Source organism: Topomyia yanbarensis, chromosome 3 (assembly GCF_030247195.1).
Source record: "Topomyia yanbarensis strain Yona2022 chromosome 3, ASM3024719v1, whole genome shotgun sequence".
NCBI classification, from domain to species: domain Eukaryota; kingdom Metazoa; phylum Arthropoda; class Insecta; order Diptera; family Culicidae; genus Topomyia; species Topomyia yanbarensis.
In genome coordinates, this window is record NC_080672.1 from 5,611,562 (window position 1) to 5,635,761 (window position 24,200).

A 24,200-nucleotide genomic window follows, 5' to 3' on the forward strand; every position below is an offset into this window, starting at 1 on the left:
GCTGATACCTAGCATATTGAGCTGGGTAGGAAGACCCCATGGGGAAGTTCACTTCCACCTGACACAATTCCTGTCAGGCCATGGCTGTTTCCGACAGTACCTCCACAGGTTCGGGCACGCGGAGATCTCAGCCTTCCCGGACTGCCCAGGTATAGACGAAACTGCCGAACACATACTGTTCGTATGTCCTCGTTTCGACGTCGAAAGAAGAGCAATGCTTGACGTCTGTGGCTGGGACACAAGCCCTGATACCCTTATTCAGCGGATGTGTCAATCGGTGGAGAAGTGGAACGCAGTCTCGGCTGCTACCACCCAGATTGCCTGTAGGTTACAGGTAATCTGGCGAACCGAGCAACAGACGATGGGCACGACTAACTAGTGATTGGTTAGTTGGAGCGAAAAAGGCCAAGCGCAAAAAAGGGAGTGAATGGTCTGTTCATGCCGAGGCAGGTTTGGCGCGGCGAATGGCAACCGCGTAAGGGGTAAACCCAGCCACCCCGAAGCAAGACAGAAGAGTGAGTGTATAGGCGTATAAGTGGACTGCCTCATGCCAAGACGGGAGGGTCGTAGCGTAGTATGTTGGGACTTAGCTATCGATGCCTCATGGCGTGGCAGAGGAGTGAAAGGGTAAGCATCCAAGTCAGTCTCACATGGTATGGGTGGGGCGAGCACAAAAGTAAGCCTAACAAGGAATGAGTAAGGTGAGCTCACAAGTCAGCCTCGCAAGGAACGAAAAAGGTGAGCACAAAAGTCAGCCTCATGTGGAGTGTTTGAGAGTGAATCAAGGTGCGACAAAGAGAGCACCCAAGTAAGCCTCATACAGGACATATGAACGCGTGAGTGAGAGTGAATGAGTACATTAAGTACAGCCATCCCCCCAGAAGTAATACCGAGAGGTAGTTCCTGGGAGGAACGATGGCGGAGCCCAATGGAGTTTAGTCGGTATTAATGGTAGCGTCACCATTCGAGCCCGACACGCCCCCAGTGCACCCCGTGCGGTAGCTTGGACCCTACCAATAGCACGTGTACTGGGCTAGGACGTAAAGGTCTTCTCCATTGTAAAAAAAAGACCCCATGTTTCAGTCCGTGAAGACAATGAGACACTAGCGCTATGCTCCTCTAGTAGTTATAATCTCTTTTGGGTGAATCGTTTCAAAGCGTGTGTCGATTTTTAAATAAAAGGTTTGTGGTGATTGTCAATTTTTTAAATAGATGATAGTGGGTCAATTAGCTCGATGCTAGGATCATTCACAAACGCTAGGTCGAGGAGGCGCCTATTAACATTTAGCAAAACATTTATTTGGTGTAGACCGACGGCGATCATCGTTTCAGTAAAAGAAATTTCTTGCTCTGATGATGCATTAAGGGGAAGTAAAGGTTTCAGCAAGAAAAAAATCACTTGCGAATTTTTTTAGAACTTTGGTAAAGCGAATTGACCAAAACTTTTGTGTGTTGTGATGTATTATTTCAACATCATCCTGTAATTTTTCAAGCAAAAATATCCACAAGCGACTCGGTGATGAAGCTTTTTGTAGAACGTCTCTGAAAAAACCTGCCATTCAAAAACTACTTAACCGATTTATTTCAAATTTTACATACACATTCTAAGTTAAAAATACCTAACACCTACATTGAGTTTTTGAGATAAATTTTCAATTAAGGGGGTTGTTTTACTCATTTTAAATAAAAATAATTATTTTTCACGAAAAATTCCGCCTTTTTACGAGTTAAAACCGCCTTGAATGAAAAAAATTCGAAATGTGTCCCATACAAAATAACGATTGTTTTGAACGCTACTGTCAAAATGCGTTAGATCGCTTCGCCATGTTTTAATAAGGGCAAGTTTCTCGATAAGTATATTGATATTACAGAAGGTGCTCAACTGCGTATGTAGTAGTAATATGCATCAAAATAGTATTCAGAATTAATTGAAAATGCATGTTGTCTGTTACTTTTTGTTCTTTAAACGGACAATTTTGAGAAATAGTACATACAAAAGGTAATAAAAAGCTGGAAAACGATCTTTAAAATGAACAAAAGATAGCTTGTTCATTCTAGCATACCTGGTGCAACGTCGATGCACTTTGGATTTTGTGTTCTGTTGTTATATCGACGAAGACTATTACGCGAACCATTATACAAATGCCGCTAGTGTAACAACGTATTTTAATTTAAACAATTAACATCTGACGCATTTTTTGTTCCATGTGGCAGGTCGGTTAGTCGGTGCTATAATGTACAAAAGTTTTAATAAATTTTCTTCACGCAAAGTTCTAAAAAAATTCACAAAAAAGTGATTTTTTCACGCTGAAACAGTTACCCCAATCCAATGCATATAGTTTTTTTTTCATTTTGGGTGTTATCTTGATAGGCCAGATGTAAACAACCGCAGTTTTCCTATGTATGGTTGTCTATGTTTACATAAGATATATTTTAAAAAACAAAAAAATCGTTTTTACGTATTGCAACGAAATTTTATATTATGTTTAATATTATGTTATGAATATTGGACCCAAAATTTATCGAATGGAACGGAAAACTATATATAGCTTAATGACCCAATTGCTAATAAATTGGCGAATACTTAAAATAAACACAAAAAATCAATGGTTTTTCTCAGTGTACGGTATAATCACAGAGAACAGACATCCATGATCGAACAAAAATATTTAAAAAACGTGTGTAAACATTTGAATTAATATACGATAAACACTAGCGCCGCCAAAGCAACTTATCCCAACTATCCGTCAAATCCATTCCGGAACCGGTTCGAAATCCTGAATGGATTCAGTATGGAATCTTGCTCAAAGAAAACAAGCGATTCAGACTATCGGTTCATGCATTTGAGCTGGAATTCATACTGGAAGTCCGAACCAGTTCCGGGCTAGTTTTACTGGGTAGAGGAATAATCGCTGTCAATTCAGTCGAACGCAGCCACAAAAAACATGACGACAGTAGCCCTCCTGGTTTGGATATCCCAACTACCTTCGAAACCGTTAGAGATTTTACACAAGTTGAATGCTGAAGATGGACGTCTGTTCTCTGTGGTATAATTACAAAGTCAAACCCATTCGGAAATCGATTCGGAGTGCTAAGTGGGTTCTAGCTCAAATGCATCAACCGATTCCGAAACTAACTGAATCCATTCAGGATGCTGAACCGGTTTCCGAATGGGTTAGACCGGGTAACCATCGTCCTACTTATGGCGATTTCGCTTGAACCTGAAACTGAGTCAGGTTCTAACCCCAACTGCTGTCAGTTCATACATTTTGACAGCAGTTGGGGTTAGGAACTGACTCAGTTTCGCTTCAAACGAAAACCACATTAATATTACAAAAGCGTCCGACATGAGCCCTATATTTCACACGATTCAATGAACATAGGGTGTCATACCCCACAAAACGTCCAACAAAAGACGTTCGTCGAACGAGGCAGCGCTGTCAAACGTTCATCCAATAGAAAATATCAAAGAGAATAGGGAAAGAGACGAATAGTGTGAAGCCAAAAATACCTTATTGAGCAGACCAATCGTGCAATGTAAATAAACATTACTCATGCCTGAGTTGGAGGAGATAAGTATTGTACTTCTATCAAAAAAGAAATTTGAATTTTCATCAGAATTTAGTTCAATCGTGATTGTAAGGTGCATTCTAGAGTATATGTATGAGTAAAAATAAGCTTTAGAATTATTTCATCTCTTTGTTTCGAAATGCACATCGTTTGATAAACAAATCCATCGATCGACATACGGTTTGTTTTCAAAATATAATAGGAGTCATTTAAAGTGCTGCCTATAGAAGCGGTTGCCAAAATTCTAGTGTAGAAATCATCATAAAGGGCGTGTTGCCGTTTTGACTGATTTTCACTCTTCGTCTCTTTCCCTATTCTCTTTGGAAAATATCAGAAAACAAAGAGAATAGGGAAAGAGACGAAGAGTGAAAATCAGTCAAAACGGCAACACGCCCTTTATGATGATTTCTACACTAGAATTTTGGCAACCGCTTCTATAGGCAGCACTTTAAATGACTCCTATTATATTTTGAAAACAAACCGTATGTCGATCGATGGATTTGTTTATCAAACGATGTGCATTTCGAAACAAAGAGATGAAATAATTCTAAAGCTTATTTTTACTCATACATATACTCTAGAATGCACCTTACAATCACGATTGAACTAAATTCTGATGAAAATTCAAATTTCTTTTTTGATAGAAGTACAATACTTATCTCCTCCAACTCAGGCATGAGTAATGTTTATTTACATTGCACGATTGGTCTGCTCAATAAGGTATTTTTGGCTTCACACTATTCGTCTCTTTCCCTATTCTCTTTGTCAGAAAACACGTCCTTAGTTCGACCAATTTGTAGGATGTTTGGCCGAACCGTCAAAATGTGACCAATATGGGACGTGTATTTCCCGACATTGGTCTATTTTATGGGACTTTGAGCCGATCTCTAATTTTCTCCTACCGGGATGCTTTCAAAAACGCTCAAGGCGCGGTTTTTGTTTTGGGACTGTTTAGTTCAACAGTGCACCGCGTTTTCTCTTCGTTTCCTTCGTTCAAAATTTGAATTCATAAAAATGGTTACCCTTTCCCCGGCGGAATCTGGCGAATTTATCGTGAAGCATGCCACGTTTTTGAAGGTCAACGAAACTGCAATTCAGAATTTGGTGAAAGAGGTTAGTGAGGATCGGTGGAACATATCGGCGAAATTGATAACATTTTCATTACAGGTGATAAACGGCATTCAGACGAAGGTAATTGACGTGAATAACTTCTCCCAGCATGAATACCACCCGAAACCGACTGATTCACATGCAGCAAACTGGATCTTCCTGATTGATACCCTTAATTTTTGCTTCTGGACACCCGGCAATGCAACCAAGTGGAAGGTCGAAGGACAAACCGGTTACTTCTCCCTGTGTGCTGCAGTTAATCGTGCTCTCAAAGAAGGAATCGACATTACCAATCCGACGTACTATTCGAAAATAACGCTGGAAGAACTGGAACAAATTCTCCGATCGGATGATGGTAACACAAAGGCTCCGCTTTTACAAGAAAGGGTGGAATGCCTACACGAAGTTGGTAAAGTTTTGCTGGAGAAATACGATGGGAAATTTGAAAACTGTGTCAAAGCTTGTTCGAATTCCGCCGTTGCGCTTTTGAAGTTAGTCGTAGAAGAATTTCCTTGTTTCCGAGATGAGGCTACATACAATGGTCAGCGCGTATCGATCTATAAAAGAGCACAGATTTTGATCGGAGATTTATGGGCATGCTTTCGGGGTGAAGGTCTTGGATACTTTCACGATATCGAACGGGTGACGATGTTTGCAGACTATCGAGTGCCTCAGGTGTTAGTTCACTTTAAAACCATAGAGTACACGGACGAACTGCTGGAAGTGCTGAAGATGGACAAAATTCTACCGAATGGTTGTCCTGAAGAGGTGGAAATTAGAGGAGCTTCAATCTACGTTGTGGAACGCCTCAAAGAGCTGGTGCTGGCCGAGTTGAAAGCAAACCATCAGGATATTTCGGTGGAACATTTGAATGCGGTTTTGCTGGATCACTTTCTGTGGGATTATCGGCGTAAACATGCTGCAGAGTTGGAGTACATTCCCTTCCATAAAACTATTAGCGTATATTATTGATGTGAATGAGCTTATTTGAAGTGTTATGAATTAATAAGAATTCAATAAAGTAAGTTTGGAACAAAGTTTGGCATTTAGGTATTGCTTAGACCACAAAACCCTGGTTACTTTATTATTATTCTAATTATTCTTTTGTAACTGTTCTATGGGATCCGGGATATTGCGATTATAATCTTAAAAGAAACATGTAATGTCATCAACCAAAGATGTATAAACAAATTAAATTGGAATGGTTTCATTTTTATTTACACAAATTTAATGTTTGAATTTAGCCTGTCGCGAAGTGAAACTTCCTTGTAATATACTTGTTTTTAAATATACGCTTCTTTGCTTCTTTTTCAGCTTATTGTTCAACATGTTTAGTTAAGCTATTTTCCGTTTATAATTAAAGCAACTTCTTAGTTTTGGCTCAAACGGAAACGGAGATGAATTTCAACCCATAACAATACAATGAGTTTTACTCAAATTAGCGAAATGGCGAGTGATGATCTTGCTACCATTAGCCAATTCAGAAATACATGGTTAACATGTTTACCTTCCAACCAACAAGGAGTGCAACAAAATCCATCTCTATTCTATTATTTTATTTTTTGTTCCATAATGCCTTTTCAATATACTAAGATCATTCTTTTAAAAACTTTTCCTCCTTCATAACACAAAAATTGAATAATTAACGGTCTTACACAAACAATAATTATTAATTTGTTTAAATTACGAAATGAACATTAGACAAAATAATCAACAACTTAACAGAATGGAGTCAAAAGTTAAAATTTTGATTTTGTATTGTGAAATATCCTTTAGAACTCCTACACAATCTTATATCCTAGCATTCAACCGATTGCCAGAATGGGTATGAAACAACATTGTCGAAGTAGTAAGGATGGAACTGAGCGCCAGCGATGTAGATTTTGTTTCCAGGACAACGGTTGATTGGGACTTATGCTTTATTTTCCACCATATCAATGTGCAGTTTGTAGTACACGTATGGATAGTACTCCGATTGTCCGAAACCGAGACCAGGAATGTCGACGTTCTAGAAAAAAATTTATCAATCCTCATCCAATTTCTACAGATCCAGAAGAGAAACTTCACCCAGAATCAACTGAGAGTCTACGCAATCGAAACAAAAATTATACTTACATCAGCATTTCCGCCAGACGACGCCGCCGATCCGTCCAGATGACCATACAGCTGGTTTAACACGTCTCGTAGACGTTTGGTGTTCTTCTTGTTAGGATGAATTAGGATGGCCTGAAAATTGACTGGTAATCCATATCTGTAATACAACTGACATATAAGCAAATTTGTTCTCACGATCGACAAACATTCTCCGTTTACCTGAGAACCGATTCAACGAATACACGCAACGCCTTCACGTGTATCCAAGCACAGAAACACTCACTGAAGTTGACTTTCAGCCATCTGACAAGTGGACCCTATGTAGTAAGAATAATTGATTTGTTATCACTTGGGTTATCCTGTACCACCATTCAACTCACAAATTGTTTCTTCTTATCCGTTGTCAGCTTGGTTATTTCATTTTTGCCAGCAGCCAATTCCTCCTCGTTGTAGGTAAATTCACGAACGACGAACTTGCGCTCACGGGCGTGCAGCTTGAACTCATCTACGACCTTCTTGAACAATGTGACCGTACACAGTGCGTAATCGTTATCCTGCATAATGAGCTGCGATGAACGGGGAACGATCATGTCGGTGATCTTCTCGTAGTTGGTATTCCAATCGTTGATCATCGGTCTGATGGAGAATAAAACAATTAGTTTGCTGGAGAGTGAATGAATCGAAATCGACGAAATTACTTCGGTACAATGACAAGCAGCGTAGTCAAATATTCCGAGTCCAAAATGAAGTGCTCCCTCTTGACCAGATCAGCCAAATTACGAGTTAGTAAACTTCCTCTGTACATAAAAAAGAAAAAAGATGACTCATTTGATAATTCATAATGTACTGCGGCAAAACTCACGTCTGCTTCTTTTCCAAATTCTGCAGATTGCCCTTCAGATTGTTGTAGGCAGCGGACTTCGTCTTCAAATCGGCATCAATCTGACCCACCTGTTTCGAGATGATGTCCGCAATGTTTCGCAGCGATTGCTTCGTCGGATATTTGGCTAAATCCCACTGGAATCGGGTGATGTAGGATATCAGGTCGTCTGTGGTAGGATAATATAAAAAAATGGATTAAAACAATTGTATTTCAATAAAATTAAATAGTACTGAAATATTCGTTGGAAACAATTTCAACACACATTTTGAAAGCAAGGGAATGTATCGAAATGCCTCAGCTTTAAGTGGTTTTGCTAAAACACAAACAGATCACTTGCATTTTAACCAACTTTCAACTGCTCGAAACCTAATGGAATCTTAACAACTTAAAAAAGTAACAAAACACAATTTTATTCTGAGGTTGGATTTTGCGTGCACATCAAAGGACAAACCTAAAACAAAAAGATAGAAAAATGTCTGTGCAAAGGTATATATCAGCAGAAGATAACAACATTGAGATGCATTGTACGAAACTAAGTAGGTATATCGGCATTTCAAGAATTAAAAGTGTAATTGTTTGACTGATGAGTGCAACAGAAAAGTACTCGGAAATAATGATTCGAATAAATGTGTTACAAAGTAGAACAACTATTCTGGACCAGGTGTCTGACCTGGACTGATTGGCCTATATGGTGAGGGTACCCCACCATTTCTAACCGTCGCACTTGTAGTGGTAGTGAGCGTCGATACAGCAGCAGTGCTAACATTTCCACCGTATATTTCTTGCTCCAATGTATCCGGACTGGAGCGTTCCTGACTGCCACAACAACTGCTGACCGAAGAAGATCGAATAGTATTATTCGCGCTGCTTGTTCCACCATAAATGTGACTAGATGAACGGCTCCTAGGTACACAACAAAATAGTGGAGTTTCGAACGATTTTTTTTTTACAAAAGTGTACAAATTGGTAAAATTTGTTGGTAAGCTCGCAAAATAAAATAAAATAGACACAGATAAAAATGACAGGATCTTTATTTTCTTGAGATATTTCGCGATTTTCGTCGGCATAGTTCCTCCCGTATATCTATTTTGTACCGTCATCGAGTAACTTTACGCCCAAAACATACCTTCAGCTTAGCACTAAGTTCAATTATTGTCAAGTTCATCCCAGCGCTAGACGTCGTATATATCAAGGAAATATCTCACATTTAAAAAACTAGGGTAAAATCCAAAACTATAAAAACTTAAAATTTAAAACAAAATGTCCTCAAAAACCCTCAAATGAATTCTACTAGAATTTACGTCAACACTGGATTCCCTGGTGGACATCGCCACAGCGCTTGAATCCATACAAGGATCGATTCGTCGTTGCTTGAGATAGGGCGGTACCCTTGCTGCTGAATCAGGCGAGCAAGTCTCGCCAAATTGATAACAGACCTTAGGATTTTCAGAAAAAAAATCTTCAAATACCTCCACATTCAAAACCTTCCTTGAGGAAGGTTGCTAGGAAAAAAACAAAACCTGTACCTCCGCTGGTGTCGTCTGGGTAGGTAGATGGTGGGTATCTTCTCATAACACCTGTTGAAAAGGCAAATATATGTATCTTACACAAGGTTAAACCAAATACTTATTGAATACACCAAGGTCCCATACAATCATTTCTTTGTTCATAAAAGAGACTAAACAAATTACCCAATTCTTCTTGACAAATACTGCCGCAATACGCATCACTTTCCATTGTACTATGGAAATCCCTATATACATGGGTCATTTATGCGTAGAGCGGCAGAATAAGTCTTCGATGAAATGAAACTGGCATCGACACCGGATCACAGTATGCTTTTGTTTTTGTGTTTTATCAGTCAGTCTGTTTATGTGATTATATGGCATTCCACAATATATCAGTACGCTCTTCCGCGTGGTGCTGGTGTGTGACGGGACGATGAAGGAAACGAGAGCGATTCATTTGTCTTCGTAGTAGATTCTGGAGAAGATAGTCCGGAAGCTCTTGTAGATAAGCGCCACGGATAAAGCGGCAGATTCGACGATCATAGTTCGCCAGAAGGCCGTTTCTCAGGAGAGTGTTTCGTACGGTGGCAGTTGTATGTCTAGGACGTAGGTTGTATACAAACCTTATAGCTGCTTTAAAGCAACGATGCAGCCGTACCGTTAGAAACTGAACGAGAGATCCGAAGAGTACCGAAGGCTTTAGCGATTTCGTCGTTTACTTAGTGGGACCAGGTGAGATTTTTGTCCATGCGTTGTCGTAACTTTCTCCATCAATGAGACTTCTTCCCCACAGAACATGATGCAGGATTTTTTTTCATTTTCTTGAGATATAATACCGTGACTATACTTGGTACAACAAATACTAGCAATTACCTACCAATTAGAACTAAACAACAGACCGCTTTTCACTAGCAGATCTGCTTCTTCTTTCCTCTTTAGAGAGCTTTATCTGCTTGCTCCGATTTCTCACCACTCGCTGATAGTAGAACTAGTCGAATAGGACTTAGTGTCCGATGTGTCCGGCAACGAGCTTTCATCGCTTTCCCCTTTATATCCTTGCTGTCCGTCGTGTATGTGTAAAGTTCTTGCTTTGACTGGTGTGTGATCCGTCAGTCGTCTCCATCGAAATTTATTGTTGTGCGTAATGATGTATCTGTTTCCGGTCTCACTGCGTGTACCGTGTTGTCTGCCTCCATGTGCGTTTGTTCGATGTCTCTTGGTTTCCTATTTCCCATCTCGTTGTCCAACACGTGTTTAGGCAAGCATGAGGGGCTCGCGCTGCTAGAAGTTAAGAACTGATCAACGCTAGGCTTAACATTCTCTCTCGTAGATTGATCTTCTTTTTGCAATGAGTTCGATGCAAGCAACTTGCTCAGATTCGTCATTGTATCACCAACCTCATGGTCAGTATTATTATTGATTATTGGGGCTTTAACTTCCTGGTCATTCGCCCGGGTAGAATAGTATTTATAATTCATTTATTAAAATTATGTTTCATTGTTTTGCGTCTTGATTGGTATCTTGTTAGATGAGCTGCAGAGGATATGGTGGTCTCTTGGTGAGCCGCGGAAAACCCTCCCATCATCCGGATGTGGCGAGGGGCCCGTAGTTGATGATGTTGAATTTTTGATATCCAGGAAAATTGCTTGTTCGTTATATGTTGTCGAATAGATCAGCGTCTTTAGCAATTACCTACCAATTAGAACTAAACAACAGACCGCTTTTCACTAGCAGATCTGCTTCTTCTTTCCTCTTTAGAGAGCTTTATCTGCTTGCTCCGATTTCTCACCACTCGCTGATAGTAGAACTAGTCGAATAGGACTTAGTGTCCGATGTGTCCGGCAACGAGCTTTCATCGCTTTCCCCTTTATATCCTTGCTGTCCGTCGTGTATGTGTAAAGTTCTTGCTTTGACTGGTGTGTGATCCGTCAGTCGTCTCCATCGAAATTTATTGTTGTGCGTAATGATGTATCTGTTTCCGGTCTCACTGCGTGTACCGTGTTGTCTGCCTCCATGTGCGTTTGTTCGATGTCTCTTGGTTTCCTATTTCCCATCTCGTTGTCCAACACGTGTTTAGGCAAGCATGAGGGGCTCGCGCTGCTAGAAGTTAAGAACTGATCAACGCTAGGCTTAACATTCTCTCTCGTAGATTGATCTTCTTTTTGCAATGAGTTCGATGCAAGCAACTTGCTCAGATTCGTCATTGTATCACCAACCTCATGGTCAGTATTATTATTGATTATTGGGGCTTTAACTTCCTGGTCATTCGCCCGGGTAGAATAGTATTTATAATTCATTTATTAAAATTATGTTTCATTGTTTTGCGTCTTGATTGGTATCTTGTTAGATGAGCTGCAGAGGATATGGTGGTCTCTTGGTGAGCCGCGGAAAACCCTCCCATCATCCGGATGTGGCGAGGGGCCCGTAGTTGATGATGTTGAATTTTTGATATCCAGGAAAATTGCTTGTTCGTTATATGTTGTCGAATAGATCAGCGTCTTTAATGAAGTTGAGTATAATTTCTTCTTTTACAGGATCGTTTGAGAGATCATCGCGTATGGAAAGGGGAAGGTCGTGTCTTGAACGGAGTTCTTGAAGTTCCAATCAGTTCAGTAGAATGTGTTCAACGGTTTTACGGGAGTCACACGAAGTACAGATGGGACATTTGAGATCGTGTGTTCGTGTTAAGTTTTTGTGTGGCCAGTTCGTAAACGGTCGGGTATTTTTTGTTCTTTCCAATCTTGGCGATCATCCCATTTGACGAGGAGACCCTTTATCTTCTGGAGGTGGCCATGGGATGCTTGCCAGTGGGAAACGAAGTGATCGTTGAAATGATCGAATGATATCTACAGCTGGTATCTCCTTAGTAAGGGTCCTTCTGGATTTCCGACATCGAGCTGCCAGGGAGTCAGCTTCCGCGTTACCGAAAATGCCACAATGTCCAACAGAGGGTGGTAAGTGGGTCTGATTCGTTTTCAATGGCCTGGAAAAAACGATGACGGGATTGGTCATTTTCGAGAGCTCGGAGTACCGAGAGTGAATCTGTAAAGATAACGGTTGCAGTGTTTTCTGGTTTTTGAGCCAGGGCCAGGAAATCGCTGCTGTTTCAGCGGAGAATACGGAGCATTCTGCTGGAAGGCGAGAGCTGAGCTGGTTTCATTGCTGCTGACCCCGACTCCAACTTCGTTGTCTTTTTTGAGCCGTCCGTGAAGAAGCGGGTATGTCTGGAGAAGCGTCGTTGAATTAGTTGGCTATATGCTGATCGTGCGATCTCGGGGGCTGCTCCGGCCCGGATGGATTGTGCCAGGGAAGTATTGATGTTAGGGGGACGGGAATTCCAGGGGCGAGTCCAAATCCGATGGAGACGGGCAAGTGGAGGAAGTTCAGTTCCGGTAAAGTTTGAATAAATTTCATTGGCTGTTTTCAATGTTGCGGAATCGTCATCTCCGGATGTACGTTCGAGAATACTAAGGGCACGCCGGAGGGTTACGAGGGCAATTTTCCAACGAAACGGTAAAACGCCGGCTTCAATGCAGGCACTTTCGCCAGGTGTGCTGGGTATGAGTTTGGTAGCTGTTCGGATGGATCCATGGTAGAGTGGGGCGAATATCTGGATGATCCTTTGGGTATTTCCTCCGGTTATTTCGATCCCGTAGTAAATACGGCTGTAGATCAGTGCTTCGCTGATTAGGAGAGCAGCGTTTCTGTTGCATTTCGGGTGTCTAGAGCAGATGGTTTGCACCAGGCGTTTGCGGTTGTCACATTCTCTCTTAATTCTCCGGAAGTGGGGGATGAAGGTGGTTTTTCGGTTAAAGGTCGGTTCCTTTTTGTATGCAATCGGCGTATCTGCGATCCGAATCGGTCGGTCAGTGGTGCGATGAAAGGAGGAACAAATGTGTGTGTAGAAACTTTTGGATGTAGATAGTTTGAATCCTACGGAGGTGGCCCATTTTAGTATAGCGTTCACAGCAGCTTGAAGCTTGATGCGAGTTCTTCCTTTGGTTCGTCCCAGAACTGCTACAACGATGTCGTCAGCATATACTAATATGAACACACCTTTGGGAAGGGAAGCGAAGATGGAATTCATACCGATGAGAAATAACGTAACAGCCAAAACAGATCCCTGAGGAACAGCATTTTGCTCGGTGTATATGCCCGATTCGCTTCCGCCAATTCCGACTCGAAATTTACGATTCTCGAGAAAACGTTGAATAAAGAATCCAAGGTTGCCTCGTATTTCCCAGAGGTCGAGTTGTCTGAGGATTTCTTCGCGCCAAACGGTATTATATGCTTTGTCGATGTCGAGAGCGCATATATCAGTATGGAGGTTGTCCTTCTTAGCCATTTCGAGAATTTCTCCAATGGAAGCAGGGTAAGTTCCGGTGCCCTTCCCTTTCCGGAAGGCGTGTTGTCGGTTGTCAAGTAGTTGGCATTGTTCTAGAATGGTGATTAGTCCACTGTTGACCATGCGTTCGAGATTTTTTGGATATGCATGGTGCCATTTGCCATGAATCGGGGAGAGGGTCACCGTTCCAAATTTGATTGTAGCATTGCAGTATGGCTTTTTTCCGGATGGTGGTACTTTTCTAAGAAGAGGGTAGCCGATGTTGTCTAATCCAGTGGCTTTACCCTGTCCTTGACTGAGGGCGTAGGTAAGTTCAGGGCCAGAAAAGGGTTTGTTCCATTCGGATCGGGAGTCAGGGAAAAATGTTATTGGGTTAGCTTCCATCATGTTTTTTTTTTGGACAGGAACTCGGGAGGAAAAGAAGCAGTTGAAGAGAGGGAAGAAAAGAAACTTCCGAGTTCTTCAGCAATCTCACGGGGATCAAGGCTAGTGACTCCTCAGATGCCGAGCGAAAAGCCGGTTACACGTCTTTTTCGGCTGAGAGCGTTCACACGTCGCCATATTTCTTCAGAAGAATCGGGATGAATTCCATCGAGGAATTCGTTCCAGCTGGTGGATTTAGCCAAAGTAACAGCTTTTCGGGCTTCGTTGCGTAGTTGTCGAAATTGGTTGGATCTGGATGTCCAGAGTGGGCTGTTGGTTGGAGTTTTCCGGAGGATACGAAGAGCTCGTCGGCGGTTTTTAATGGCAGTGGGAACTTCTCTACACCACCAGTGAACTGATCTTCGGCGAGGAATTCCATTGGTTCTGGGTCTGCTGGTTTCGGCTGCAAGATGAATGATGTCAGCAAACTCATCGGGGTTGTATGGTTTTTGTGGGTCGAATAGGTTGGAGAAGGTTTCCTCGAAAAATATCCAGTCGGCTTCGTTGTAAATCCATCGACGTCGACGGATGGTAGTGGGGGGAGTTGCCCTGTGAGTGATAAGAATTGGGTAGTGGTCACTGCTGCAGGGATCCGTGAGTACGGACCAGAGGCAATCGGTTGCTAATGAATTTGAGCAAAAGGATAGATCGATCTGGGACGATGTAGATCCTCTGGTAAATGTTGTGCTTCCATCATTTAGAATAATTGCTCCGTTGTTTTCAATGATTTTCAAGAGTTCGTTTCCACGACGATTGGGTCGCCGTGATCCCCACGCAAGATGATGTGCATTAAAATCGCCCATTATGAGGAAGGGAGTTGGGAGGTGCCGAATTAGGTTGTCGAGTTTTTTACCGATTTCTTTAACCTCTTGTGGTATGTATATATGGTATACAACGGTGCAGGGAGTGGGAGCTTTGATTCTTTTTGCGATCGCAAGGAGAGGTGTGTCAAGGCGTAATTCATCTCCAGGTATGTCAGAGCGTGTGGCGAGACCGATAGTCTGAAATATGTTTCCACCGGTCAGAAGATCCCATGTGCAATGGCTTCCGAGCCAGCAAGAGATATCAAGATCAGCGGGAATGTGAGTTTTTAGGATGGCGAGAACGATGGGATTATGATGAGCGATGAGATTCTGGTGTGTCCGGATCGCTATTGGGAGAGTACTTTTTGTTCTTTCCAATCTTGACGGTCGTCCCATTTGACGAGGAGATCCTTTATCTTGTGGAGATGACCACGGGATGCCCGCCAGTGGGAAACGAAATAATTGTTGAGGGATTCTTTGAAGTGGCGTATGATGTCAACAGCTGGCATCTCCTTGGTAAAAATCCTTCTGGATTTTCGACACCGGGCTGCCAGGGAGTCAGCTTCCGCGCTACCTAGGATGCCACAATGTCCGGGGATTCAACATAGGGTGGTGAGTGGGTCTGATTCGTTTTCAATGGCCTGGAGAAAAGGATGACGGGATTGGCCGCTTTCGAGAGCTCGGAGTACCGAGAGTGAGTCTGTAAAGATAACGGTTGCAGTGTTTTCTGATTTTTGCTGCTTCAACGGAGAATACGGAGCATTCTGCTGGAAGGCATAGGGCTGAGCTGGTTTCGTTGCTGCTGACTCCAACTCCAACCTCGTTGTCTTTTTTGAGTCGTCCGTGAAGAAGCGGGTATGTCTGAAAAAGCGTCGTTGAATTAGTTGGCTATATGTTGACCGTGCGATCTCGGGGGCTGCTCCGGGCCGGATGGACTGGGCCAGGGAAGTGTCGATGTTAGGAGGACGGATACTTCAGGGGTAAGGCCAAATCCGATGGAGTTCGGTTCCGGAGAAGTTTGAGTAAATTTCTTTGGCTGTTTTTAATGTTGCGGAATCTCCGAATGTGCGAGAATACTAAGGGCAGCGTCTATTAGAAATAACAGAAGTACTTCCTCCCTAACCGGGTCGTTAGATAGTACATCTTGGATTGAGTTTGTCAAATCGATGTTGCCTATACGTAGTTTATCTCATCTTGCTTGTGAGGTAAATGATCGGTAATGAACTTTTGAGTTCAGTTAATCAATAACATGAGAATCGTCATTGCCGGCCACGACCATCTTCACCGATACTTAGGATAGGGTAAGAAATGTTGATGTAATGCCTACTTAAGAAACGAATAAATGGTGCTGACTCTTATCGAGAAACAGGCTCACGCCATAGATGTGACGTTCAAGTCCACCAACATTGAGATGTCCTATGCGTAGGTTCGGGAAATTAGTTCTGGTCATTTTTACGCATGTAAAATCATCAGCATTATAATGTGGAAGGTTAGCAACGTGATGAGGAAGATATGTATTTCTCATCATGTTGCTAACCTTCCGCACGACAGAGCATCGAAGAAAACTGATGAATCGTTTGTACTGTGGTTATTTCCAACTAGTTCGAGAAGTTATGCAACACTTTCAACAGCGGTGCATTTTTTTGTTTTGAAAGCAGAATACGGACTAAATGGGATTCAATAATCTTCTTTTGTTTAAGTTGGAGGACAAGGTTACGAATCCGTCTACTGACAGCATTTCATTTACAGTGGATACTCAAGGACGGCAACACTTTTCAGATGACATAATTTAGTGTTTTTGTACCTATCGAAATATCTCTTGATAACCCGATCTTGATAACCTCGATCAAAGACAGCAACAATGGTTGGTATTATATTGCGATAAGACCATGTGGACGGTTTCGCTTTCATCCGAAAACTGCTGATTACGTGAGGGATTTCTTCAATAACACGGACGCTTTATTTATCCTGAAGCGGGATTTTGTTGATAGCAAGACGGTGGGAATTCACTGCCTGCGAGCAGTTGCTGGCAAGTTTTGGACCCGCATCAATGATCTCGAGCTTCCCTCCAATATTTATTAGTGTGCTTTGAGCAGCACTATTTTAGTATTAAGAATCGTCTAATTACTATCCGATAGATTTTCAGGCATCGATAAAGCAAATATGCTAATCATAGAACCAAGTCTAGCTGTTTGATGTTTGTGATAACTACTTGTGTATGATACGAAACGGTCGCAGTTAGAATTCTCCAATAGCTCATATTACAGTTCAAATATATTGCTGATCCGCCGTAGTTATCTTCCCTGCAATGTGGGATGAAATGGAAATGTGCATTTTTATATTAAATAGTATTTTATGGCATTACCCAAGTCTCAGCTAGAAAAGCTGCTGTGTAGTTGTTTCCAGTTAGCACCCAACGAACCTGTGCTTTTTTTATACAAACTCCGGATATTGACTTCAAATATTTTGAAATTTATCTGAGTATTCTAATTTTGAAATGTGGTAGTGTTTGGGCATGATAGTGTCAGCCGATATGAAATGTTGTTCCGTACATTGTTTAACATATTTTTGATATGCTCTTGGCAATTCTCCTCGTGATTAAGTTTAGCTTCATTAAGAATGCCTTCCTTGAGTTCTTTTTCCGTAATAATATGTGGATTATAAAACGCTATTCCCTTCGAAGATGGCCTCTGTGTGCCAGTGGTCAATACATTTCGTTGTGCTGATATTGCTGTTAATTTTCGGTTTTCCTTCTCTTTTACTCGAGGTCGAGCTCTACCAATAAATGTTTATTCTTCAAGTCCTTTATGGGGGTTTTCTATGTATCTATCTTTCGCCATACTGCCGAAACTGTCAGCCAGTTGTGATTTTTTTTCGGAATCATTATTTAAAGGTTTATACATATTTCTGATAATGACTGGTACTTGGTACCTGATGTGCCTCCACGCAGGTATGGTTTTCTCTCGACAAAAGTACCATCTGCCTTTTCCTTTTGCCGGGATAAGACTCATCCCTAGAATCGTGATCACTGTTTCTGCAATGAGCGCACTTCAGAGCTTTTTTGTATTTCTTAACATACACCTCGTCCTCGCGACGTTGGGTAAACTGTTCATCTCTTAACATACTTATAGCTATCCTGGCAGTATCCCAAACGCAGAAATCTCAGGCCACAACTAGCGTAATAAATGGAATACCCCGACATACCCTACAAAATAAGCGCACTTAGTCAAGAAGCTGTATTATTTTTCTTTCCTACTGAAGCAGACTTGAAATTTGCGTTTCAAACTTGTTCATCTCCTTAGTCTTGTACGTTCTCCGTATAAATTTTACTTCTTGGTAGTGGAAAATTAAGTAAGACGTTATAGTTTGATTCAGCTGCATTCGCACCAACCGAGCATCGTTGAGAATTCCAGGGAAAAAATCTCTCCAAGTGTCGTTTGTAATGGATTCCACTTCTCCATACTCCGACAAGAATCTTTTAATATAATCCGTACTAGTACGAAGTGCCAAATCGTGTACGCGAATTTTCGTATGATCATTGGTTATACACACGGGGATCTTGGTTTTGAAGTGTTCATATTCGAATTGAACGTTATTAGTACTACATTTCTCGTATGATGTAGTTGTATGTGTGACACTTCTGCAGGCAAATGTTCCATTTGCACCTTGATCAACTGTTCCATCTCGCGCATTGCAGGTCTAAGACGAGTCTGCAAAAAGTGTATCGCGATTGTGTTCTCCCGTAATGGGTGAAATGAATTTTGTGGTTCGCATATTTCACTCGCAGTTGGGAACGTTGGAACTTGACTTGTTTTAAAATACATTCAATTCAAGAACGGCACAATGCGAAGTTCTAAAACAAATGTACAACACTTTTTGATGAAATGGGGAAAACAGATCGATTATGTGAAAAAAAAATTCCTCTCAGAGGCTAGATTCGAACTTGCAACCCTTGGGACTCCGACCCAATGCACAAACCCTTGTGCTATCCCTGGTACATGATGACGTCCCAGGAAGAACACACGCATTGGCGACAGTGATCGTACCCTGCCTCTAAAGTGAGATCACATACACCCGCAGCTGCCGACCAACACATTTTTTGCCGGCTAATTTCACCGCTAGATAAGGTATTGGCACGACAAAAATAAAATAATAATTATTTGTTCAAATGTGCAAATCAAACTCCTTTGGCGAAACATTGCGTCCGTGGTTGTAAAACAGCTCTCAAAAATCTTAATTCTAGTCCTGATTTGTGCATCTGCTCTTCTAGTCCTGATTTGTGCATCTGCTCTTTTTACCAAGAGACTTGCAGTTGCAGTCTTTTTACCAAGAGACTTGCAGGTATATTGCATGTTATGGTAATATGTATCAGCTCTGTAAATCCAATTTAATGTTAAAATATTGGTATTGAACTAAGCAGCAAAACTACGTATTGTTTGCGTCTAAAAATAGCGTAAAATTTAAACTAGAAGCAAAATTAGTATTCTCAAATTTTGGCGTAATGTTACCCTCGATGACGATACAGTTGAAAAGAGAATGATCACTCTGAAAAAAAATGAAATAATAAGCAAGTGTGGAATTGAATTTTAGTTCATTCAGCGTAGAAATGAATGGTGACTTACATGGTTCGACATCCAAAGATTCCGAAACTGTAAAGCATTAATATTTCTTTGGGATGGCATTACTGTAGTAGTACTTTCATACTAAAGAAACGATGTGAAGGGTGGAATTACCAATGACCGAATTGAGAACCTAACTTCCGATCCCACAGCATTGACTCTATGATGGAAAAAGAACCTTGACTTATGTGATGAGCAATCCAATAGCGAAAATAAAGGCAGGACAAACGGATCCACCTACACTGAATAATGTACAAAAGACTATTCAAGAAATGACAAGAAAGAGAAGGAAATACAAACTCCCGACCAGACAACTAAAATCGAAAGTGACTGAAATGATCCACCACGTGACTGACATGAGAAGAAATGTCATTAAATTAACTGAATGGTTTTGTCTGCCCTCTACAAAAAAGATCCGAATAGACATATTTATTAGACTGCATCTCTTATAAAAATCCTTTGTCGGCGAATACTAAAACGAGTTGTGAGAAGACCAACGAGGTATAACATCAATAGCAATATTTACCCTATCTTTACCACCATTATCATCATGAACTAAAATTCAGCGAACCACGTTTATTTACAAGCACTTAACTGACGATAATCGCAAGTCAGTCTCATGTAGATAGGTGATCCCAAAGAACACTTGCGATTATGGGAAGTTAAGATAAAATATAAAACGAAAACGTGGTCAAGTAGAAATAAATAATAAACCCCACAAATCATTTTAACTACGGTAGTGAAAATCGTGACCCTAATAAATATTTCCCGCAATAGATTTTTCTTGAAAGTTAAGAAGGAACAAATGACACATTTATGAAAGTTTGCTCCCATCTTTACGAGTAATTACGCAAAAATTTGGAGAGAAAGAAGTACAACAAAAATACAAAACGAAGGTAACTTATACAAAAAATTGCGTGGTGCAAACAACAGCTTCCTTTTTTTTGTGGTACCTTGCTTTGTGTGAGCTTTTACGTCTGTGAAACCACCATTCGAAACTGCTCTCATGATCATCGTGAGCACGCTCTGGCTCTGGATCGACTGCCAGTGCGTTTGAATTGTTGCTGTGAGTGCGCTTTCTACTGCCCGACAGCGAAGGACCATTCGCAGAAAAGAATACTTCCTCTTGCTGTTGATTCTGACAATCACAAGCAGATATTTCAATCGTGGTAGGAGAATCTAGCATTGAGCTTGACTCAGGGCAACCACAAGCCAACAGTTCCGTAGATCGGTCCAATGCGGGTTGTGAGATGTTTGCAAGCTGACAACAGCAGCAACATGGTGAATTGGTGCCATAACTGCAATCGTCGAAGTAGGAACGCGACCGATGGATGTCCTGACGTTGCTGCTGGTGACAATGGCAGGACGAGCACGACACGCGCGATTGCACCTCGTCCGTATCTTCCGGTGTAGATTCGATCGGTTCATCAAGACCTTCATTTCAAAGGTTATTCGTATTAACTGAACGTACAATTGTGTGTCTCTTGAATGTGTGTGAATGTAAATGTGATGTGGGTACTTATGTGATGAATTTTGGCTAATAACTGAAAACCGTTTAAGGAAAAAATAATTTGCAATAAACTGGGATCATGCAATGCCAAATAACTTGTCTGAGTTCTGGGAGTAGCGTCATGCTTTCGATTATTTGTGAGAATAAAAGAAAATTCAAATCAGATCAAATAATGTGTAGAAATAAACATTTCAGGGACAATTTTCGTTTTTAGAATGTTGTTGACCGGGAAGACAATATCTAATACTTAATAATACATTGTTCAATCTGGACCAAATTCAAAATACTCTCAGACTAACACAAAACAAATCGAAATAAGTATAGCAGTAATGAAAGTTTGGTGCGAGCAATATCCCGTATTAAAATTTAGTAAGCTGTAACCTAAAACTGGCTGGCTGAAGATTTTCGAAACTGATTCTTTTCCATTCAAGCAGATCAAAATCTGCACCATTGGAAAATAGATGAAGAGAAATAGAAATGATAAAAACTCACTGTTGTTCGCTTGCAGATTTTCATACAGCTTATCACGCTGATCCTCCAAAACATCCCCCAGGTAGGAAGCAATCTTGCGTGTCGATTGCTCAACATATGCATCCAATTTACCTAAATCGTCGGACAGACCCACTAGCTGATCGAGAGTACCAACCTATGATAGGAAAGATTACAATATTTTATGATTGCAGATAAACGCTATTCTACATAACGACAGATTACTTCTTCGGACGAAAGTGATTGGCATTATTAAGTCTCACTCGCCCAGAAAAAGCAATGCGTCGTAATGCAGAATCTGAATACTTTGAACTGAACAATACCTTCAAATCTGGTATATGAAACTTGTAATTCTCGCAGAGATTGTTCTGTGTTTTTGTCAGATGGTTCATCGTTTCCCAGGTTTGCTGACAGGTCTTATCACCCGGTGCCGATATCAACCAGTACTCGGACATTGTTGAATCGGTTTGTGCTTCGTTGACTTTTGATTGGTGAAAGGGTGAATGGTGGTTTCCTTAACTACCTGCAATGAAGAATTGTAGATGAAGATCAAACTTGTGTAAATTGTTACCCATCGCATTCTAGTTATGCTGATGTTGTCTTTGGATTCGAGTTGCTCTAAGTTCTCTGTAAAGTTTACAAAATTAAGTTTCGTACCAACCTAGAGGCAACTCGAATTCAAAAAAGAAACCAGAATTAGTTAACCTAAGAATTTATTATCCCAAATGTTGAGTAGAAACCAAAACATAAAGACGTTTTAAGAGTGGAAAATCAAATTGGTTCGCAAATCGCCCAAGTACCACTATAGCGATTTCAGTCAATTTCTTTACTCATCTAAGTTTGTCACATTATTGGAAATCGATAATGTAAGCATAATTATCTCTACGTTTTTAATAATATAATATTGATATTTCTAAACACTCCCTTGGAAGTGTTTTGCTTCAATTAAAATCCTGTAGTTATGCAATCTACTCACTCTCCATAAGAAGTCTGCAGAGCGAAAGAGATAAGCTGCCAACTAGTGAACAAAAATGGTCAGCTGTTTTGACTGATAAGTCACATGACATATTTTTCTAGTTTCGGATTGTGATGGCTCCAAAAATTCTACAAACATTTTGAAGTGATTCACTCTTCCTTAACAAGTGTGTTAGAAAGGTCAAATACTAGCCAGTTAGAAGTCACTAGCGAGAAAAAAACTGCTACGGTTGATCCCGTGATTATTGATTGTTCATCTAGCGCTGCTTTTGTTGATGGAGTATGGATTGACCCTGGCGAAAAATTCACAAAGCTTTTGCAGCTGCTATATAAAAACTTGACTGCTCAAATATGTTACTTTCATTTCCTCACGAAAACCACCAAATACTAGAACCCAAATATCCAACTGGATCTATATCGACTTTCTCCACCACGTTACTAAAAGTTCACTATTTCTGGCTACTACTGCTTCCCGAGTTTGTATCCGAACTACACACACACCTTATTTTATTTTCCAGCGGGTTTTCTGCTATGCAAACAACGGAGTTTTAAACTTTGACTTCAACGATAACTACAGAAAACTCGCGACAGGACCGTCCGAAGTTCTAGTAAAGCAGAAAACAGACAAAAATCTCCGACTTGTCTTCACCAGATCTTCTCCACCATTGCAATTCACGTGACAGTCAGTGCGTCAGTGAGCATATATTCTATCTCACTCTCACCAACACTGACACTGACAATCACTGACAGCATTTGCAGCTGTGGGCTGTCATTTTCTATGATTTTTTGGCACAGAATTCAATTTTCATGAAGGTAGTGCGATGATAATTCGTTTATTTTTTATTTAGGCTGTTCGCAACGATGATGTGTTCCAAATGGACTGTTCTATTTTACATCTCTGACTAAAACAGACCGATGGCAATGCCGAGATGCAGTTCTATTTTTTCGAGCACTTTTTGATCAGATTTAGAACAGCTCGATTATTCTGTTTTAAATTTTCCACAATTTGAAACACGAATAGAACACTGTTTTAAATATCTTTTATTAGTATGTGTAACGACTGATAGCAGAAAAAACAATATGTGTCAAATAAGTGTTAAACAATAGCAAAATCGAATGAAAAATATTTTGAACAGGCGGTTAAATCATCGCATTGGGAACACCGTGTTCTAGATGTATTTTGACAGATCTAAATTCTATAAATTTACATCACAGAATTGCGAACAGCCTTTGGGTCGATTTCTTCACCCTCACTTAACTTTTGAACCAGGTTTACCGGCGCGTTGAACATGGCTTAAATGTTGAGCGAGGTTGAAGAAATCGGGCCCTGATAAATAAATCACCATTTGAACGAGTATGTTGAAAAATAAATTAGAATTTAAACAAATCAAGATGGGTGGGCAATGTCTTTTTTTCGAGAGCTGTCCTACAGGAGCTGTAGAGCTAGGTTCCTGGAAGGGCTCTCCGTCAGAATCACACACTACAATTGCAGACGAGACAGGCAATGGCGCCCACAAAAACACTTCTTTACAGGGCCGGCGGAAAGGGTGGGTAATATGGGTAGTACTACCCACTCGAAATTTTGAACCATTTCAAAAAATTTAGATGTGCAACGCATGTATCTCACACTACACACATTTGAAAACATCGATGTACCACAATTCCATTTGCATAAACGAACGTGATTTAATGTGAATGTAATGTAAGCGTGTGCATTGCGAAAAGGGAAAAAAAAATCCTTACTAATGGACCCTATGCTTTCTACCCACTCGGGCATAAAGTGTTTCGCCGCCCCTGCTGCTTTAGGCCAATTGTAGCGGGCCGGGATTCTGAATGTGACATTTATTGTACGGTTCAGGTATGTGCGGGCG

General features: G+C 40.9%; 2 protein-coding genes across 4 annotated transcripts; one reads left to right on the plus strand and one right to left on the minus strand.

Moving 5' to 3' along the window:
- The first annotated feature begins 4,357 nt into the window (after nucleotides 1-4,357).
- Nucleotides 4,358-5,692, plus strand: LOC131688496 (queuosine 5'-phosphate N-glycosylase/hydrolase). Its single transcript, XM_058972788.1, has 2 exons — nucleotides 4,358-4,683; nucleotides 4,738-5,692. Exons 1-2 carry the CDS (start codon nucleotides 4,477-4,479, stop codon nucleotides 5,650-5,652), a joined length of 1,122 nt encoding a protein of 373 aa, XP_058828771.1. The 5' UTR covers nucleotides 4,358-4,476; the 3' UTR covers nucleotides 5,653-5,692.
- A 184-nt stretch (nucleotides 5,693-5,876) lies between these two features.
- Nucleotides 5,877-23,026, minus strand: LOC131688495 (V-type proton ATPase subunit C). Of its 3 annotated transcripts, XM_058972787.1 has the most exons (11): nucleotides 22,831-23,026; nucleotides 21,678-21,877; nucleotides 21,358-21,511; nucleotides 20,309-20,789; nucleotides 8,328-8,560; nucleotides 7,637-7,823; nucleotides 7,473-7,571; nucleotides 7,155-7,410; nucleotides 6,994-7,091; nucleotides 6,796-6,931; nucleotides 5,877-6,688 (listed from the first exon to the last, which is right to left on the minus strand). In XM_058972787.1, the coding sequence occupies exons 2-11, from the start codon at nucleotides 21,807-21,809 to the stop codon at nucleotides 6,593-6,595; spliced, it is 1,872 nt and encodes a 623-aa protein (XP_058828770.1). In that variant the 5' UTR covers nucleotides 21,810-21,877; nucleotides 22,831-23,026; the 3' UTR covers nucleotides 5,877-6,592. The 3 variants fall into 3 exon arrangements, with proteins under 3 accessions (XP_058828770.1, XP_058828769.1, XP_058828768.1); XM_058972786.1 differs by lacking the exons at nucleotides 8,328-8,560; nucleotides 20,309-20,789 and having other exon boundaries at nucleotides 21,678-21,873; nucleotides 22,831-23,024; XM_058972785.1 differs by lacking the exons at nucleotides 8,328-8,560; nucleotides 20,309-20,789 and having other exon boundaries at nucleotides 22,831-23,023.
- Between the last annotated feature and the right edge of the window lie 1,174 nt (nucleotides 23,027-24,200).

What these genes read in the sequence shown, in the direction of transcription:
- LOC131688496 (XM_058972788.1), top strand. Translation starts at nt 4,477, where the DNA reads ATGCTTTCAAAAACGCTCAAGGCGCGGTTTTTGTTTTGGGACTGTTTA. An exon ending in TTCAGAATTTGGTGAAAGAG is followed by an intron (nt 4,684 to 4,737) that starts GTTAGTGAGGAT and finishes TTTTCATTACAG; the next exon opens with GTGATAAACGGCATTCAGAC.
- LOC131688495 (XM_058972787.1), bottom strand. Translation starts at nt 21,809, where the DNA reads ATGTCCGAGTACTGGTTGATATCGGCACCGGGTGATAAGACCTGTCAG. An exon ending in TTCATATACCAGATTTGAAG is followed by an intron (nt 21,512 to 21,677) that starts GTATTGTTCAGT and finishes TTCCTATCATAG; the next exon opens with GTTGGTACTCTCGATCAGCT. An exon ending in AAAAGCTCACACAAAGCAAG is followed by an intron (nt 8,561 to 20,308) that starts GTACCACAAAAA and finishes TTGTGTACCTAG; the next exon opens with GAGCCGTTCATCTAGTCACA.